This window comes from Aptenodytes patagonicus, chromosome 1 (genome assembly GCF_965638725.1).
Source record: "Aptenodytes patagonicus chromosome 1, bAptPat1.pri.cur, whole genome shotgun sequence".
NCBI lineage: Eukaryota > Metazoa > Chordata > Aves > Sphenisciformes > Spheniscidae > Aptenodytes > Aptenodytes patagonicus.
This window is the reverse complement of record NC_134949.1, coordinates 1,284,370-1,304,260: the sequence shown is the minus strand read 5'-3', so window position 1 is coordinate 1,304,260 and position 19,891 is coordinate 1,284,370. Positions and strand designations below refer to the sequence as shown.

Genomic DNA, 19,891 nt, shown 5'->3' with positions numbered 1-19,891 from the left:
GTGTGTTTGTGGGGAGCTTATGCAGAGATGAAGCCAGCAGGGATGCACTTGAGCTCAGCATCTCCTCTCTGTTTTGCTCTTGTGCTTCTGAAATGAGTTTTGAGCTGATTTGAGGAATGGATGGGGAGAGCAATGAGAAGAAATTTTTCATTGGCCCAGATTGTTCATTTTATGTCCTCTTGCCTTGCAGGGGAACCCAGGATTTCCAGGTGCTCCAGCTATGGGGGTAACTATGAGTGGATTACAGCCCTTCTTGTGCTATAGCTATGCAGCATCACCACCAGCGGTACCAGTAGACCAAGCACCAAGAGAGATGTCTCCCACTGAACTGCAGGAAGAACTAATGGACCTTTTCCTTAACCCTCCAGGCATCTATGTCTTCTGCTCCCTTGCTGCACTTCTTATATTCCCTGTCCTGCACCACAGTTGCCCACTGGCTCCTCAAAGAAGCTTCACTGCTGTGCAGGAAACATAAGGATAAAGCTTTCCCACCACTGAAGCCCGGTGCTCCAGGCCTGTCCCCCACTCAAGCCCCCCATTTACAATGGGGTTGTGCTGGTCCCTGCTGAAGAGGAGCTGCTGATGGGTCTCATTTGCCTCATTCCCATATGGAAACAGGGCTCCTACAGCCTCCTCTTCATGTCTCTCCAAATGCTAGGGCAGCTTTAAGGAGAAACCTTGGTGGTTGCCATCTCTGCATGCCCCACAGCATTGCTGCAAGGGCTGTGGGAGCAGTTGGAGGTTGCTTTAAGGACTGAGACCTACCACCAGGACAGACTGATGTGTCCTGGAGGATGCTTGAATGAGCAGGGTACCTTAGGTTTCTTTCCTAGCAACGTTGACAGAATTGTGTTGGAGACACAAGGTAGGAAGACAGCTCTGTAGTCCCTAAACCCAGCCCAGGGCTGCTCTCCGGGGTCGTAGTGCAGTCATTAAGATTCACGGCTGTCCGAAGGTTGGTCCTTGGTGTGTGTTAGCAAAGGCTAGAGCAGCTATCTGCCAATTACCCCTTGCATGTGAGTGATCGTTTAGTCCCATCCCCGGAGCTAAAACCTACTGAAGTTGGTGGGATTCCTTCACAAGCTTCACTGGGTTTGGGATTTGGCTTGTAGCCCTTTCTGGTGTTTTATGACCCAGTGCAGGTGATGGGTTTCCTACCCCATAACAAGGCTGAGATTCTCTTGCTTTGGAAAAGGTAACATGAATAGACCCTCCTTTGAAATAAGAGCACGTTTCTGTGATTTCTTTTTCTCTTCAGGTTTTGGGCCCTCCAGGCAAGAAAGGTATCAGGGTAAGTCCATTAATTAGCACTGCTTGAAACTTAGATGAGATCTTTGCCTGAAAAAGTGAAGGCTGGACCATGTTTCACCATCTGAGTCATATCTCCCTTGTGATTGACTGGAGAAGAGAGGTTGGAAAAGTAGCAATAGTCTTTCCCTGATGATATTTCTTTTGCTTTTATTAACATTTTGTGCCTGTCATTCTCTTTCTAGCCCCAGTCTGTGGGGAAACTTGGGATTTCCATGTGCTAGTTTTAGAAGGTAGAGATTCACTGAAGCACAGATCCAGCCTGCTCACAGAAGCTACTCTCCAGCCAAGGGAGGCATTGACATAAAATCAAAGCACAGCTGAGGCTGGAAGGGACTTCTGGAGGTCTCTAGTCCCACGTCCTCCTCAAAACAGAGCCAACTTCAAAGCTGGGTCAGGTTGCTCAGGACCTTGTGTGCTGAGCATCTCCACAGATGGAGATTTCCCCACTTATCTGGGCCCCTGACCCAATGTTTGTCCTCCCTGTGACTGGAGGAAATTGAATTTCTCAAACCAGGGAGATCTCTGAGGCAGAGCTGTTCCCTGACTATGTTGTCCATACTGTACATCTGCTTTATAGGGAGGTGGATATAGTTCACTCTTGCAGAGGCCTTGTGGTGGAACGTGGTCTGGAATATCTTTTTTTTTTTTATTCTTGATAGTTTATTGCCAATCTGCAGAGAAATAAAAGATCTCCCTCTCTTACCCTGCAGGGGTAATGTCTCTTGGCTTTTTGACTGCTGGCATTCATAAAATACCCTACAGTGCTTCATACCTCCCTCACCCCTTAGAGACAACGAGGTTTGTCCTTTTCACTGGGCTTGGATGTTGGAGCCAACTCCCTTCATTGGTCTTACTGTCCAGAGTGCTTTAACATCGGTTAGCAAAAATGTCTCTCTTCTTTTAGGCTGGCTGCATTTAATTAGTGACCTGGGACCTGAATTTTAGCCTGCTTATACCACTATAAATGCACACATGGTGCTTTACAGTATACAAGTTGCGTGGCTGGAGAGGGTGTAACTACTGTGATGGGTTTTGTATGGCAGAAGACCAGGTACCGCAGAGAAAGCCTAAGCGTAAACACAGAGATGGATAGATGGGTGGGTTTGGCAAGGGAATGGTTTTCAGAGTGTATTGAAAGTGCAAAATGCAGCTCTAGGAGCCACGTGAACAGGGCTTGTTTTCCTACATGATATTATTAGTTTTGGGGATGTCTTTATCCACAGGGAGATATTGGACCAACAGGGGCCCTGGGACCACAAGGAGACAAAGGAATACAAGGAGACAAAGGAGAGAAGGTAATGCACTTGCTTTTTTGGCGCATCCTTTATGGGTAGAAGGGTTTATTTTGTTTGTGTCCACAAAGGAAGCTCTGAGGCAGACGGAATTCCTCGTGCTAACAAGGAGCACCCATGTGCTGTAAGCCAAGGGGAGACTTGTCACATGGAGAAGTCAAAAGCTCCTTGAAAGGAAGTCAGTGAGAGACACAGAGTTACCAAAGCTCAGCTCACCCGGCTGCCCACGGCTGATGAAAATGCCTAGGATCTGCTCTGTCCTTTCCTGCTAGCTTCAGATGTGGAGATTTATGTCCTGAGCTTGGAAGCTGCTCTGGCAAGACTCTGTATCTCCCTCTGCATCTTGCTTAGCACCAACCACAGCATTGGCAACTAACTCCCAGCAGCTAGAGCAAGGATGGGAAGCAGGTGGACCCTTGAGGGGGCTGCAAAATGGTGGTGGGGTGGAGACTGCTAACAGTGAGCATGGCATAGCACGTGTTCCCAAGAGTGAGATAATGAGTGGAGCAGCGTCATGCCACCACATCTTACGCATGGCAGTGGAAGAATTGCAGCCAAGTTCTGCAAGATTGGGATGGGGAAACGGAGGCGCATTGGGGGTTCCCCAAATAACACTCCAGTGGAAGTTGACTCTCCACAATAGCATCTCTCAGAGGTGGCAGGGAGTGTTGTTAGGAGGGGAGAGGGACCACGTGGCAGCCATAAGGACAAACTGGGAAGTAGCACCAGCACAGGGTTTAGCCCTAGCTGTGTCTCTGTCATACGTAGAGCTGCAGAGAGGAAAAGCTCCCTAAGTGTTACACTGAGACATGCATCATCATTGATTTTTGCAGGGAAGTCCAGGTTTCGGCATTCCTGGTCAACCTGGGCTAAAGGGAGACCCAGGCGATAGGGTGAGTGGGGCAATACGCTGGATGTGGAAAGGGGAGGGCTAAGGAGGCAAATCAGGAGGTTCAGAGACAAAATCTCTCTGTCACCTCCATGCATGTGAACTTGCTGGCCTTCGCCCCTGAGGAAATTAATACTGGGGTGGTGACAAGGAGCTGGGCTGTCACCCTGCGGTTGGTGATCCCATGGTGGTCTTGTGTGATGGGGTAGTTAGCACTGTCTTCCACAGTCAGGTGCAAAGGGATGGCTCCTCCAGAATGCAGAGAGAGGATTGCTCATGAGTCTGGAAGAAAGCACAGATGGTCAATGCTCAACTGGTAATTCTGCGAACAGCAAAGCCAAGGAAGCCCCATTTCCAATGGCTTTGTGTCCTGAAAGTGAACTTGACCTTTATCTTCCTGACTTTTGTGTCTAAGAAGGTGGAAGCTTCTGGTGGCTCCCACATGAGTTCACTGATGCCTAGTAAGGGTAGGGTTAATGCCTTGGTGTTCCCTCCTAGGGGGATATTAATAGTCCCTTTCATTTTAAACCAGCAAAAAACTTGCAAAACCTAACATCTTTGAGGTCCCCACCCCTCTGTCAAAGCTGGTCACCAAAGTATTAATGGCTTCAAAAGTGGGGAAGACAGATGCATCTAGACAGTGTGTGCTTACAACAGCCCCTCTTCTCTTAGGACACCATCTGTTTTCCCCTTCTCTGCATTTTACTACACTGTTTCAGCTGCTAATACCTGCAATCAAACAGCAGCTTTGCAGCACTAAGTTTACACCCTTTAGATACAACAGAGGACCCTCAGTTGAAATGATTCTGCCTGTGTCATTCTTGCCATGTGACTAACGGTCTGTATTTCTGCAGGGAAATGTAGGTTTGTCTGGGAAACCAGGTCAGAAGGTGAGTCTATGCAGTGATTGCAACGCGTAAAGCATTGTCTCATGACTGATGTCTGTGTCACCCAAAGCATCTTGAGTCAGTGGGGTTTTATCTTTGCCATGGAGCTAGTGTCAAAACATGGGGAGTGTTCAAAAGCTGAAAGGTCTGAACAATTCTGGTTTGCTGGAGCCTCCACATGATACGTAGAGCCCTGCGTAGAAAAACAATGAAAAGATGCTCTTGCATCTTTAATGAGGCCTTACAAAAATCTGCAAATCCTGGCTTGTAAGATTCCTCCTAGCAAAGGTTCAAAACAGGTCAAGAGAGGTCTGGAAAACATCCCAAAAGTGGTGTTTGTTCAGTGAATCTGTCTTGCTGTGTACATTTCTCAAACAGCATTGCTCCCCAGGCTTGGCTGAAGGAGCGTGTGGATTTGGGAAATGTTACAGCATGATACATAGCCCAGTGAACGGTATATTTAGACTGGATCAGCTTCATGGGCATGGAGAAATTGGATGTCAGAAGAGATAAATGAGATGCATCCAAGACAGGATGTGTTAACAAAATGTGTTAATGCAGTTGCAAAGTGGAGAAGGCAGCAAGAGGTATTTTGGGTTGGGAGAAGGCACGGTGAGGTGGTTGAGTGATGAGGAAGGTCTCTGTTGTACAAACATCAAGCAGAGCAGATGTGTAAGTACCCATCCATGAGAGCTCAACTGATCTTACATGGGAATAGAAGTTAAAACACGGAGGGGAAACTGACCCTGTGTCCACACCATGCTCTCAAGACTGGACCCATCTCCTGGGTCTCCGCTAATGGGCCACCTCGTCTGAGCTGCAAAGCTTCCTGGAGGTGGAGAACCTCAGAAGAGTCTGTCCTGCAGTGTCTGCCAGGGCTGATCGTGGAGTCTGGATGGACTACATTAGAGATGGATGCTTTCCAGCCTAGCCTGCTAAGCAAATACTAAAAGCACAGCCCTTCCTAGCGCAGTGTAGATGCTCTGAGCCCAAGCTTCAGCCAGGAGTGTGGAAGCAATTGCATGGCCATGGGGCCTGCCGTGCTGTCTGAATATGCCCCGCAATGTCTAAAATGTGAGGACTATGAAATGTAGAAGAGGAATGTAACAACAGTCTTGTTTTCTTTAGGGGGATATAGGTCTGAAGGGAGAGAAAGGTGAACGAGGATTACCTGGGAAACCAGGCGAGACCGGACTAAGAGGTAAAGATGTAAGTAGAAGCTAACAATCCAGTCAGATGGTCATGCTGAACCCCTTGGTATGCCACTCTGTACCAAGCTAACATCTCCAGGTTATGCCCTTGCAGTATCAAGTAGGAACAAGTGATAAGATGGGACCGGTCAGAAACATGCATGTTATACAAGCCTAGTTGGGGAAGAGACAGGTCTCAGCACAACAGTGGTCAACAAACAAGACTGGGCAAACTACCTTTAATTAGGCATGATGGTTTGCTCATCAAGGGATCTAACTTCATTTGCTCTGTCTGCTCTTTCATTGCAAGTGAGGAGGTAGATCCGTCGCAGATTGTCATTAGGGCGTGTTTTAGGCTATGTTTCAGGGCAGTACTCTTTATCCTTGGTGCAGGTGGAACAAGTGCATGGCACCATGGTGTTTGTGTTACACTGCCTGGACACAGTGTTTCTTACTTTTTATTCATCATCGTACTCTTTCATCATTGAGTCACGTCTGTCTGATGTGCAGGGAACTAGCACGGTGTGCGGCCACAGCAGCCCTGAAGGGCTTGCTTTTGGTTTTAGGGCATAATAGTTCCCTCTTACAATCAAACAAGGTGGCCCCTCAGAAAAGCATCATAACCGGCTTCAGGAAAGCCTCTCGTAACCACAGTCAGTGAAGACCTTTCTTCAGTTCAAAGGGCTGAGTTGATCCCTGAACATCAAGTGGAATAGGATCACCAAGGGAAAGCTTGAAAAAAAAGAAGCAGCCGTGTTTCTGATCCTGAGGCGCTGCTGCCCAACACCCCTGACTTCAGAGTCACCGGTGGTTTCAAAATAAGAACTCTTAAACCAAGTAGGAAATTAGGGTAAAAAATTTGGTCGCAGGTGGAAATGTAACCTAGCACTTTTGCATTGTGTTGTAGGGAGAACCAGGGAAGAAAGGCACCTCTGGGACCAAGGTAATCAACAGGGAGCCCGCACCTTCCAGAGTTACATAGGTACCAAGCACAGCAGGCTCACTCACAGCTGGAGCTCTGGGTACAGCAGCACAGGAGAAGGGCTGCACTGAGTTAGAGTGAAGGTCTATCCATCCCAGCATCTCACCTCCAAGAGTGACCAACTTCCCTGGAGGTCCTGGGAACAATGCAAAAGCAGGATGTCCAGTGTGAGGAGTGATGTCTCACGGGTTTGGTAGCTTTTGGTAGATTTTGCGTCTGTGAATTTAGTCCCCCCACATAAAACTTTGACACCCTCAAACCCCCTGGGCAAGGCATGGCACAGGTTAGTTAAGCAGCAGCTGGAAAACGACACCCTTTGTTTTGTTTTGAAGCTGACCCCTGCTCATTTTATTTCCTATTTACTTGTCCTTAGGTTAGACAAGACTACGAAGAATCCTCTTCATCTCGCCCCTGGCTTTTCTTTCTCTTATTTTAGCTTTGGTTTCATCTTCCAAAGCTAAAGGCTGAAAAAGAAAGGCCAAAAAAGCTTTTAGAAGCTCCTACTCCTCTCTTTTAGGGAGAAGCTGGTGTCCCTGGAGAACCAGGAGAAAGAGGAATCAGGGTAATAGTTGTTATAATTTTCTGCCCAGGTGAGTGGTGGGTCATCAGGGGAGGCTGCTCTGCTGCTGCCCAGGCACCCCTGGTCTGTGCAGGAGGGGAGGACTTCCTTCTCCAGCCCAACAAGAGTCCCCACTTAGAAACATCCACGTGCAAATATTTCTTTCCTGAGTGAAAAATCATAGAGGGGGAGCATTTTTCTTGTTTGTTTTACTTTTTTGAGCCGCTGGATGTGCTCAAAAATAATTTCAGATTGCTTCTCTGAATCCTTTCTTGCAGGGTCCACCTGGACTCCCAGGACGGCCTGGAGAGCAGGGGATAAAAGGCGATACAGGACAACCTGGAAAGGATGTAAGGCAATACCTAAAGGAGCAGTTGAGAGAGGGACGACTTGGGATAGTGCAATGCCAATCAAAGAAACAACCGTATTTTTTTCTGCCTTACAGTCTCTGAGGCACAGAAAGCTCCCGCCGTCTTTCCTGGGGAGGGGGTCTGCTCTTCAAAGGGAAGATTAGGGCTGTTTCTCCCTTCTTATTTGATTAGCTAGAGCACAAGTTAAATAGCAGGACTGTGCACTGGGGGTTTCTGAGCGTGCAAAAATTTCCCCAGCCCCATGCTGCTGGAAATGAAATGGTTAACACTGTCTCAGTCTGGTGAGGAAGGGAAACGATACGCTTAGGCTCTGTCTGTCTGATCTCCCTCTAATAGCTTTGGAAAACACTGGCTAAGATCAGCTACGTTGTCAGAGGTCTCGAAGACATGGTGTCTCTACAAACTTTGTGAAACTGAGCAGCTGACTAGGGGAATGTCCCTAATGAGCCTACCCACTGAGGAAGAGGCTAATAATCTCACCCCTTATTAAATATCAGAGAATTCCTCCACAGGAGAGGTGTTGAAATCCAGATTTCATTAGCTCAGCTGCTCAAAGTCGGGCTTGTTAGTCCATCGGATGTTGAGCTAGCAAGACGAGGGGAGACTGCTAAGACCCCCTCCCCTACCATGGCTTGTTCTCATCCTGCCTCCCTCTCCACCTCCTAGGGAATCCCTGGAGAGAAGGGAGACAAGGGCGAATCTGTAGGTTTGCACGTTCCAATTTATAACCTTGCATGAGAGAGAGTCTGTTTGGGGACTAAAATGTTGAATTGCACCACTCACTATTTTTTGGGGGGTGGGGGTATGGTGGTGGTGTATCTTCATAGGGTGAGCCTGGGCTGCCTGGGACTCCTGGAAGCATTGTGAGTAATGCCTAATTCTGTTGCCTTACACATTTTGGGGGGGAAGGGATATATTGCGATTTACCATGAATCCTGGGTACCATGGAGGACACATTGCCAGAACTCATTGCTTGCAACAGTGCATGTTGTAGAGTGGATTTCCCTCCTAGCCCTATCAAAGGTGCAAAGCAGTGCAGCTAGCTCCTCTACAGACATATGCATGAATCCCACCCCAAATGGCTTGTTATTGATGATGCAAGAAGGCTGTGACACAGAAGAGACTAAAAGCTAGCTATGAACCTATCTGATACCTTTAATCACTACCTGTTGTGTAATCAAGGCATCTGGGCTCCTTCTATAGTCTAGACAGACGTATGCCTTCTAGGAAGGGTGCTTAGGCAGATGGGATGACTCATGCTCAGGACTCTCCTGTGCCTTTGCATGGAGTTTTCCTTTGGATAAGAGGCCTAACATCAAGTTGGGTCAGATGAAGAGCAAGCAACTCAACCCAGGTTCATAAAAAATAAGGCTGGAAGAGATTTTGAAAGGTCATTTAGGTGATCAGGAAGGTGTTTCAGTACATGAATGTGCAAGGAGGCATTTTTTCACCCCGTTGGCTTCAGTGGAGGTAAAGCCACCCAGTGCAAAACCAAACCACTGCCTTAGGACTGGGAGCCACAGCCTCTTGGTAGAGCTGTGCTAGACTTTATCTTCCATCCCTAGGGATGAGGCATTGGCAGGATCTGAGTAAGAGGCTGCTTCAAAGTGGGCAAAATGCTACCGACCACCTTCAGCAGTATTATTCCTGTACAAAACAGTGGGTTCTGCTGCTTCGGAACTCAGGACAAGCCAGAGCATTGCCTTCTGGTGACGGATGCCTCTCCATATATCGCAGCTCTCTGCTCCCAACCCTACCAACATGCTGTTTGAAGCCACCCCATTTTGTGGTTCTAGCCCCATTTTCAGATGTTGTTATCTACTGGGGCTCCTGTTCCCTTGTCTCTCATGTGTTCTGCACTACTTGGACTCTGGTATGTTTGGGAGTGGGACATGAGGCTATCAAGCATCCCCTGTTCCCTTCGAAACTGGGAAGAGCCTTATTGCTCCAGGGGATGTCAAGATCCTCCTCTGCTAATGCATAACAGTCTCACTCCACCACCCAGCCAGGTGGTCTTAGGGTTCAAAAGGCTTGTTCTCACTCATGCAGTTACCCAACCGGCTACTCAAATATCCCACTAAATGCCCGTGTCAGAGAGGGACCCAAGCAATGTCCTGAGCAGCAGGGAAGTGGTGTCTGTGTGACCCCAGTTCCCTTTGAGAGGGACTTAATTGGAGATGCAGATGTTGACACCAATATCACAGCCACCCTGAATCTCTTACCTGTGAGAGCAAAGGTGCTGCACCGGTTCCCTGTTGGTTTGAGTCCAAACATAGCAGGTTTAGGTTGCTGGCTGATTTGGGAGAAAGCAGCTGGCTCTGTGCCCATGGATAAGGGCTAACGGGGATAAAAGACACATGGAGGTGAGAGCTTGTTTCAAAGAATCATCATTCACTTTGTGAGCAAGGTTTCTTCGATTTTTTTTTGCAGATGTCTTCTCTGGAGAACACCATCACCCTGAAAGGTGACAAGGTAAGATCTCCTCCTTGCTGGACGATATGTGTGTTGAAGCTGAATATGTGATTATTTAAGCAGCGTGTTTGAAATGAAGAGCAGAGTTGCTCCAAATTTAACTTAATTATGTGAATTAATGAGATAGTTACAAGAAAAGGCTGGTTGGTCCATGTGGAAAAGATGTTGTTAGTCTGGGGCCAGTGTGTGAGAAATACCACAATGCATGATGAGACCAGCATCTCCACTGGGAATTTTAGAGGGGATGAAGAACTAACATGTTCCTGCTGGCTTACAGGGGGATCGCGGAGAGTATGGCTTGAAAGGCGAAAGAGGTCCTCCAGGCCCAAAGGTATGTCCCAAATACGTGGAGGTACCTTTGTGTTGGTGCCATTGTGTTGGGCTGGCCAGGGGGGAAGAGCACCCATCTCGGATCTCTTCTGACCCCCCAAAAGACTGGGTTTTCAAAGCAGAGTTTCTGAGCTGGGCTCGTAAACTTGTGGTCACAGTGATGCTGTAGTCCTACAACTTGATTAAGCAGATACGCGACATTTAGGCAGGAAGATGTTCAGGAGTCAGATGGGATAAATTTCTAAAATGTTCAGGGATGATTCCTTCCTTTCTTTCCCCCCTGCAAGTTGAAGAGCACACCAGAAACTGATGGAAGGAGAAAAGGTTTCTGATACCACACACATCTAGAGATTTTTAGAGGTGGGACCAACTCCTTCATTTAATGGAGAGGAAAATGCCGCAGAAGGCAGCATCAGCGGGTACAGGTAGATCTCCTGATTGGCACAAGATCCGGGTCTTTGCAGAGGCAAGGACTCATCCAGGTGACATGCATGGGCTGTGCCTCGGATGTACATAGTTCAGCTAGTGCACCCCCACAATGTGGCTTCTTCGCCCTGGCACACCTTGGCATGGAGATGCAGCGCCGTCAGGGCCTTCCTGGCGCCCTTCATTCCACCGGAATCTGTCGATACAGAAACCAGATTTCAGTGAAATGAAGCCCGTCAGAGAGGCAGGTCAGCCCCCACCTCGGCAGATGTTCCTCACCCCACCACTGGACTTCCCAAGCCGTTGCAGCTCATCCGTCGTTTCATCCACAACGGTGGCCCAGGATCACTCACCTGGAGAGCCACACCATGCTGGGCAAAAGGAGATGGACAGCCTGTCCATGGGACTTGCTGTTGGGAGTCCAACCCGTTGGAGATATTTGACCCGGACTGCATGTGGCAGTACGGAGGGCCACTGGGACCACAGCCACCTCCAGAAGGGACCGTCAACCGTGGGGGCACCTTGGCCGTCCTCCTCCTTGCTGCTACCTCTGCACAGCTGCCACAGCAGTGACAGCAGCGGTGGCATTGAGGGGGCCTCAAAAACCTTTGCTTCTTTACGCATTGTGCATTGCCAAGAAATGGAGAAGGGGATGGTGCGAAGCTCTGGTCCAAACCCCACTTTGATGATGTTCGTGTCTGGCTGTGGTCCAGGCCTGCCCTACAAAATGCAGCCAGCAGCTGTGTCCGATGGAGGAGCAAAGGAGCCCGTTGAGCAGGGTGGGGTTCAGCCCCCCTCTCTGAGCCGACAGGGATTTGTCTGGGGTCACTGAGTGGGCTGGTAGCAGAGTAAGGGCCAGATATGTGACTCCTGCCCCTCCTCAGAGCTCCTCTTCTTGCTGCTCATTGGGATAATGACAATTAATGAGTTGTTCTTGTTCATTTGAAGGGAGAACCCGGTCCACCAGGCAAAGGAGTGGAAATGAAGGTAAATAAAATAAAAATTATAGAGCATATTAATGTTGGAAAGACCTCAGTCTCTGCCTGGGGCTGGGATGGCAGAGCGGACCCAGTGTGTGCCCCCAGGCTTGGCCACTGCCACCCGCAGGACCAGCTTCCTGGGCTGGAGGAGAGAGGAGGAGAAGTCATGACCCTTCTTTCCTCTTGCAGGATCTGGAGAGGCTTTTTGAAGCAAATGGTATCAAGGTAGGTAACGCTTTGACCTTCCTTCTGACAAGGTGATTGTAATTAAGCTTTTTCATCTATTCCCTCTGGCCTTCTGGAGACTACGTGTGCTCCCCCAGGTCCAGTACTGGCACTCACAAGAAGGCAGAGTTATTACATTTCCTTTTATAGCTTACCATATATATTTAAATGCTTCTTGGACAGCTTTTCTGCTATGTTATGGGGTGGATGGTGGTTTTGAGGCCAATGTGACATTGAGACTTGGCAAATACCCATTCAGAGCTTGGTGCTACCACCTGGCTTGGCTTGTACTTCAGCACTGGGTCTGCACAGCCAGCAAGAGGAGACCCACACAGCCCCCTGGGTGCTCTGGCCATGCTGTGTGTCCTGTTTAGTGCAAAGTCCAGTTTGGGTTGCTCCTTAGCTCGTAACACGAGTAACGGTGAATAATCACTGTGCAATACAGCACTGCTAGACTGGTGGCCTCCCTCTCCACTCTCAAGTTTGCCATCAAACTGAGGAAGTGTGATGAGGCTCAGCTTTTAGTACCTACCATGCAGGTACTTAGAGTTGCACTCAATACCTTCAGCTCCTTTCTGTAAGCTCTGGAGATGTGACCAAGGGAGGTGAGGGACTGACTGATCTGGTCGAATGTAGGGGTTTTATTTAGGATGGGGAGAGCCACCGCGTAAGCACCATCAATCGGCTTCTAGATGCCCAAACCATAGACACCTGTATTTAAATCAGCCGTTGGCTGTCGGAGCACATCGCTTCACCAGGTGCCCTGTGAGCCCCACTGGAAATGCATCGGTCGTAGTTTTGGGGTGGCTGCACTTGCACTGTTGTGTGTCAGGAACAGGAGGGTGGCACTGGGCTGCTGCCTTAATGGTCTCCACTGGTTGCAGCTGGCACTGCTGAAGGACCTCTCCAATGCGCTCCTGCGGGATGGGCTGGACGGGCTGGTGCGGCAGTTGGGTGGCTCCAGGACAAGCAAGACCTCCAGGAGAAAGCAGGCACTTCTGCATGCCACCAAGCATGGCGTGAGTATTGTCATCTGTCAGCCTCAGGGGGCAGACAGACCTCGAGGGAAATGAGAGAGGGAAATGAATCATTGAGGGCTTCAGGGTCACCTCTGTCATCAAGCAAGTTGCGGTGACTTGCAGCCACTGTAAGAAACCGTTAAGCTGGAAGAGGCTAATGGCTCACACCAGGATCTTGGATCTTCAGCTTAAAGTGATGGGATTGCAAAGCACTCTTTTTTTCAGTGGAAATAAAGGAATCGGTCAACCCTTGTTGTTGATGGAGGTAGCTAGAAGCCATCCTCCAAAGCCATCAGCCTCCTTGTGCCCTTTGAGGGCTGGGAGTTGCTGGAGTGGTGAGCGTGCGAGGGGAGCAAAGCAGCTGAAAGCACGAGAAAAAATCATGAGAGCAGCCTCAAAAGCAAGAGGGATCCCAGGGAAGCAGGACTAGTTTGGAAGGAAGGTTTGGAGATGGCCAGCAGGGAATTGCTGACTACTCGCTCCATTCTGGTTCGGGAAGGCCACTAGGTGGGACAGAACATGCTGGAGAGATGGGGCAGTGGGCAGAAATAACCCATCAGGATCCAGCTCTTCGCCTGTGTGGTTCCTGGGAGCTCAAGTTTGTCATGGCCACATCGACTCACTTTTTTTGATGTTGCAGGATTCACTGGTGTTTGATACTTCTCATGCTGCCCTGGCCAGCACCAAGGTGACAGAAGAAGCACAGAGCCCGGAGGTGGAGGCTCAGTTTAGTGTGCCAATGTCTGGAGGACTCCCTAAGGTGAAAATAAACAGCAGAGCTGATGAAATGCAGTTATGTAGATCTGTACTCCTGTCCATCTGGTCTGCTGCAGCAATAATGTTAAGAGATTGCGCATCTGATGCATACCAGCCTCCTGTGAGTTCCCAGTCCATGCTCCAGTGATGCCTCCTGCTGATCCTCGTCCTCCCTTCCTCTCCACACAACCACAGCTCCTTCTTGTCTTCTCAGCAAAAACCAGCACAGGTTGGGTCATGCTGGTTATCTGTTGAACTCGCCCTGCAACTTCTCCTTACTTGGAGGCTGTAATTTAGGTGCGCCTCTCCTGGCCCTGCAGGGATGGATCCAATCCTGCTGTCAGATTGGATTGAGATTACCCAAGAGAGGAGTCCCTGCCATAACTCCACAGCTCTCATTTGCTTGAGTAACCAGGCTAATTGCTAGACATAATCTAGTCACCTGCATTCTTTGCAATTGCAAGTAACAGATAGTTTGTGGTATGGGAATTAGGAATTTATTAGCAATGTTAAGGCTTAATCTCCATGCTGGACCCAAGTTCCGATGTGGTACAGCACACCTCCAGGAATAACATCAGAAGGCTGTATCCAGGTCAACTCTCATAGCTGCTGGAGGAGTCACGGATCTTAATTTGCCTGTACTAGACAGTCCTGATAAGATATAGTCCAGGAAATAGGGCCTGCAGCTGCGGTGGGGCTCTTCTAGTCCTCTTTTTGTGACAGCCAAGAAGTGACTCACTCGCCATAAACCCTTGTTGGTCACCGGTAGGAAATGTTGTCTCTAACTGAAGCACAAGAGCTGTAGGGGTGTTTGGAGCCAACTCCTGATGATTTTATCTTCCTCTGTTGTTGGTTCAACAATGACCCAGTTGCTCAGGCACTTAGACAGGGTGAGACAGGCTCATCCCCTCTCAGCTCCAGGTACTTGCTGTGATCTCAGGTGAGACGTTGCTTTTCTGGATCATTGCAACCTGGATGATAGCATTTTAGGGGCTTGAGATTGGATGAAGTGCTCACCAGCAGGTGTGTTTGCACCAAGAGACCCAAACTGGTTGTGTGCCAGCAACCCTGGAGCCAGCAATGCTGGGATTTGGGGTACAGAGACACCAAAGCTGTCCCTGTTGGGCTTTGGGAGCCCAACCCAATCTGGCAGAAAGGGTTGGGGACCTCTGCTCATCTGGGACAGCCTGTCTAGGCTGGACTTCAACCAGAGAGCTGGGACCGAAGGGGTCAAAGCAGCCCTCTGACCCACCAGGGATCCTTACAGTCTGCCCCAGCCCATCCTTGCTGGGATTTCCAAGTAAGGTGCAAGAGAGGTCTCGGCACCTTGGCTCTCCAGCCTTGTCTTGCTGTCTCTAAGCATGCTATTGAAAAAATGGCAGTGTTGGTAAAGCAGTGTGTTGTGGATGATGTCTTGACTTAGAAAAAGCAGTAACTTTCTTTGGTCTCCACAGGGTCCATTTGCTGATGGTTCTGAACCTGAAAACCCAGTCAGGGGAAACCCTCCTGACTCCTTGAAGAAAACATCTGAGGAAAGAAGGAAGGAGAGAGACTCAAGAGGGACAAACACTTCTCTCAACAGTGTATGTAAATGCCTGTTCAGTCACTTTTAATTACTTTTCCATTTGTGCTGATTTAATAGATGCAAAGGGGTTACATTTCTCAGAGCTTGATTGGACAAATCATTGCAATTCTGTGAGTTTTGCCCCTATTTTACTGCGGTGAAAAGCTGTTAGAGAAAGGGTAAAGATATCTGCATGAATCGGTGTCAGAGCCCAGAAAAGGGTCTTGCTTTCCATCTTCCACTCTGGTAATTAGTGAGACTGTGTTGTCACTCACCTGCCACCCTCTGCAGAGCTTGGCTGTGCCCCCACCACACCCAGAAGATGATCTCCAAGGAAACCATTCCATGGAGCTTCTCGAGTCCTTGGAGGAGAGGGTGGAAGGACAACCACAGCAGGACACCAGCCACGTACGTCTTCCCCGGCAGTGCTGGGCAGTAGACCAGTGTGGAGATAAGTGATAGACCAGAAGGGACTGGGATGCACGTCCCTCACCCAGTGCTCCGAGTCCTGGGACAGCCCTCCCCACATGCCCAGAGGAGACCACTGCTTGGACATTGGACCTGGGCTGGAAGCTGATGGGCAACTTTGTCCTCTGCATACAGGCAGGGAAGTGGGAACTCCCCAGAGCCCTTTGCAAATTGTTTTGGTGTTTAATAACCCACTTTGTTGAAAGAAAAAGGATGATCTCTAATCTGAATCTGTCTGGTTTCAGCATTTGTCCCATCTTCTGGGCTTGGTTGATTGAATAGTCGATGGATCAGACTTGTAATACTCCAGGGACAGTGCAGACCCCAGACAGTGAATTTAAGATGTGCTCCCTGACAAGATATTTCCTTTTCCTTCTTACTTTTCACAGATGTCTCAGAATAGTCCACTGGCCCTCAGGTTTCCCTGCCCAGCGTTAGTCTTTTAGACCCTGGTATGCACTCTCCTGAGCCCAGTTCTGGGTTGCAGAGTCTGACTCGCTTGAAGAAGATTTTAGGGTCTGAGCAGGAATTTGGGGACTTTCTCCTTTTTAAGGACTCACAAACAAGAGCAAATTGTAATTTAACAAGCCTTTGCGGGTCAGCTGAGCCAAGATGACTGTCCCAGAGGAAACATGATGCAGGGTGACTCACCTTACCTCTTCCTTCAAGGTCTGCAAGACATTTGCCTCTTAAAAAGTTGAAGTGGTTTGTTACTGCATCTCAGCTGAGGGACGGTAGCAAAGAGGGAGGTTTCTTCCATAGCCAGGAGCTAGAGCTGCTTTACAAGTGCATGTATACGTACCCTCTAAGACATGATATATCCTTTTCAGCAAAGTTGGAGGGTGCATCCAGGCTGGTAGCAGCAGTGATGACAGCTCAGCTGACGGGCAGTAAGTTGTGGTGTTGCCGCAGTGTGGTTGTCTGAGCCCTAACATCCCATTTCACTCTTTTTTTTTTTTTTCCCCCCTCTTCTGCCCTCTTGGGCATGCATTGTCTTCTAAGAGCCCAAACCATGCTCCACTGCCATGTACCAAACCCAGCACCCTCCAGTTTGAACATCATTGTAACCGTAAGTGCCCAGTCCAGCCCAGCTGGGAGACCCTACCCCAACACCACGCATTGAGTGACACTAGCCCCAGTGACGGAGAGAGGGCAAATGCATTCATCCAGCGCTGTTTTCACACCTTTGCGTACTAATGTGCTCCTGTGTGATGGAGGGAACGCTCTTTGTGAAAATACTCGGAGACGGGATACGCACAGCCTTAAAAAGTGAAATAAAAAAAAAAAATCCCTTGGAAGTTTGCTTGCAGCTACAGGCACAGTTACTGCTAGGAACAGTGTTAGCAAGGATATTTCTAGGAATAGCAATGGGAGGGGTAGCTCGAAGTGGGGAGATCCTGTTGGAGAAAATCTGGCTCCGATTTGAGTAGTCTGCTGAACACTTGCTTCTGCTCCCATCACTTTAGCCGTCTCCTGGCTGGCTCTGCGAATTACCACCACACTGAACCACAAAGCTGGAACAACCGTGGTTGCAGCAGCCACGAGAGGGCTCCCGGCACAAACACACGGGCGCGCACACCCTACACACACACACGCGTGTATGTGTGTAAGCTGCAGCCCTGGAGACAGTGGCCTGTGCCATGAGCATCCATCACCTTTGTTTCTCCTCCTGGATGTGCCGTTTCCCTTGGCTGGGCATGGTTAAACTGGAGAGAGACCTGGAAGCACAGAGGATGGAGCCCAAACCCCCTCATTTCTTGTGGGATTGGGCTGCAGGACCCTGGATGAGATGGGAGCTTTTTGGTGCTTCACCCTTGAAAGCAGGTAGAGCTCAGTCCCTATGGACCTGCACCATGAAATTGGGGGGAGGGGGGTCCCGAATCTGTGGCTCCATTTGAAACTGTGGAATTTAGCCCTGCTGGATGCTCTTTACGAGCAGACTCCTGAAGGCTTCACACATGCTCCTGCGTGGAGTCGTCTAATAAATCAGACCCACCAACTTCTTCCTCGATGAAATGGGAGTGACCCCTATTTGTTTGGTGTCTGGGAGCTAAATGCATCCATGTGCCCAGACACCATGGCTGTGGCACCGGGAAGGAAAAGGGACGGTGTGGCCATGCCAAATGTGACATTTGGGCAGAAGGGAGAACTCTCCTCAGTAATCAGGGGTGTAAGCAATTAATTTAATCCCTGCATCCCAAGGACCAAAAGCAGTCTTCTGTGTCCCATTTGGGATGCCACTTTTTTCGTAAAGCCCAATGGGAAGTGCAGAGCAGAGCCACAAAACTGATTCCCATCTGGCTTCCAAGCTCATTTATCATGAGAGACCTAAGACCAGCCATTTTTTAGCCAAATTCAGGGTGCCCGAGATGACTTCATTTCTGCATCGAAGAGCTTTCGCAGGGAGGAGATATACCAAATGCTAAAGGGCTCTTTAATCTTGCGGTGAAAGGCAGGAGAGCTGAAGGGAGGAAACTGAAGACTTATAATTCACATGGGAAATTAGAACTCAAGCTGATTAACCCCAGAAGCAGGCTGGAGGGAGATGGGACAAGGCAGCGATTCCCCATCTGTCGCTGCCTGAGTTATTAGGAGCAGAGCACAGAGGGCTGGCGGAAAGTTTACACTTTGGGTTTATCGAGATGATCTCCTGCCCTGTTGGGGCTGATGTTTAAGAGTCCTGTAGATTAGTGCGTGCAATATCAGCGCCATCCGACAGCGATGCTGCACCTAGGTGGTTGGCAATGATTATTTGTGTAATCCTGCAAGCCGGTATTGCCAGACACCTTTTTCTGAACCCCAGCCCAGAGGATTCCCCATCAAATGAAGAGCTGTTTGAAAGATGGGCAGATAGCACCACCCTTCCTGCTCTCACGTCCGATGATCCCCATTTTAGTAGGGGAATTTGTAAAAGTGGAACAGCTGCCACAATTTTTTTAGGGCACTTCAAACCCCCCAGCAGAATGGGATCTGCACCCCAGGGTGTTTTCCTCGGTTGCATTTGGCATAAAATCCCCTTTATCCTCAAGAGGAGGGAAGAGCGTGGTCCAAAGGCAGGGAAATAGGAGCAGCCCCTCTCTCCCTGCAGCTCCTACATCCTTTCATCCCTGGTAGCTCCCGCAGCTGAACTGAACTCAGCGCAGGGAGATGCAAAGGGAGCGAAATAGAGCCAGTTGTTTTCCCATCAGCAGCAGCTGTAATCACGAATTTTACCCGTTAAAAGGTTCATGGGGCCCTAGAGAGAAGCAGCCTGTAATAGCCCAAGAGCTTAATCTCGGAGGTGCAATTTCTGGCTGGCAGGAGTTAATGGGGGAAGCAAATTAACTGATATAAAGAGGCAGGATGAGCCCAGGTACATGTGCCCGTGCGAGAAGCGGTGGCCGGTTACTCTTTCCGTGGATGAGACACTTCTTTGGCATTACAGGACCGTACCGGCCAGTTCCTGCCTCCTCCATCTCCCAAATCCCCTGCAGTTAAGCTTAGTCATTTTCAGAGTTAATTCAGATAAATGCCCTTGGTTGTCTCCCTGCGGATAAACCCATAGTCACTTAATTTTCCTACCTGATATCTTCTTGGCCTTTTCTATTTCTCTCTTTCCTGTACCTCTTTCTTTGCAGGAATACTTTTTTTACTCTCCCTTTTATTTCCATTTTTCACTTTCCTGTCCTAATTTTATCTGTTCCTTTCCTCCTTTTCTCCCTTCTCTCTTTTCCTTTCTTTTTTACACTGCCACCTGCCATCAGTAAATCATACCTTTAGAAAGCAGCAGCCTCTCTACTTTTCTTTGAGGTGCCTTATTGCTGGCATCTCGGAGCAGGAAACTGCTAAAATTGCAGAGGAATTGCAGAATGAAGGAGAGTTATTACCCCCTGCAATTTCCCACCACCCCAGTAAATGGCAGCTTTATGAGATCGCATGCAGATGGGTCGCCTTCAAAACCTCGGCAAGGTCTTGGCAACCCGTCTGCTTGCCTCGCCGCTGTCTTGTGACGCTATTTGCACGTCTGCAAATTGAACATGGACCCGTGCCGCGTTTTTCAGCCGGTCTGCATTTGCATATGACCCAGTGCAGGATGGATGGGAACGTCCGCGTGGTCTCACCTGATGGTGCCATCTGATCCGCCCAGATCACTTCTGCGTAAGCCTGGGAGATGTTTCTCTAGCCTGTCCC

At 49.1% G+C, this 19,891-nt stretch overlaps 1 protein-coding gene across 1 annotated transcript in view; it reads left to right on the top strand.

The window, feature by feature from the left end:
- The window catches only part of LOC143163974 (uncharacterized), a 135,867-nt gene that overhangs the window by 73,409 nt on the left and 42,567 nt on the right, over positions 1-19,891 (top strand). The window contains exons 37-54 of the mRNA XM_076345973.1: positions 191-226; positions 1,259-1,291; positions 2,535-2,606; positions 3,437-3,496; positions 4,347-4,382; positions 5,508-5,588; positions 6,477-6,512; positions 7,069-7,113; positions 7,389-7,460; positions 8,309-8,344; positions 9,912-9,953; positions 10,231-10,284; positions 11,658-11,696; positions 11,879-11,914; positions 12,799-12,933; positions 13,574-13,693; positions 15,144-15,272; positions 15,545-15,661. Coding sequence (XP_076202088.1) covers positions 191-226; positions 1,259-1,291; positions 2,535-2,606; positions 3,437-3,496; positions 4,347-4,382; positions 5,508-5,588; positions 6,477-6,512; positions 7,069-7,113; positions 7,389-7,460; positions 8,309-8,344; positions 9,912-9,953; positions 10,231-10,284; positions 11,658-11,696; positions 11,879-11,914; positions 12,799-12,933; positions 13,574-13,693; positions 15,144-15,272; positions 15,545-15,661 — 1,179 coding nt within the window. The remainder of the gene's footprint in view (positions 1-190; positions 227-1,258; positions 1,292-2,534; positions 2,607-3,436; positions 3,497-4,346; positions 4,383-5,507; positions 5,589-6,476; positions 6,513-7,068; positions 7,114-7,388; positions 7,461-8,308; positions 8,345-9,911; positions 9,954-10,230; positions 10,285-11,657; positions 11,697-11,878; positions 11,915-12,798; positions 12,934-13,573; positions 13,694-15,143; positions 15,273-15,544; positions 15,662-19,891) is intronic.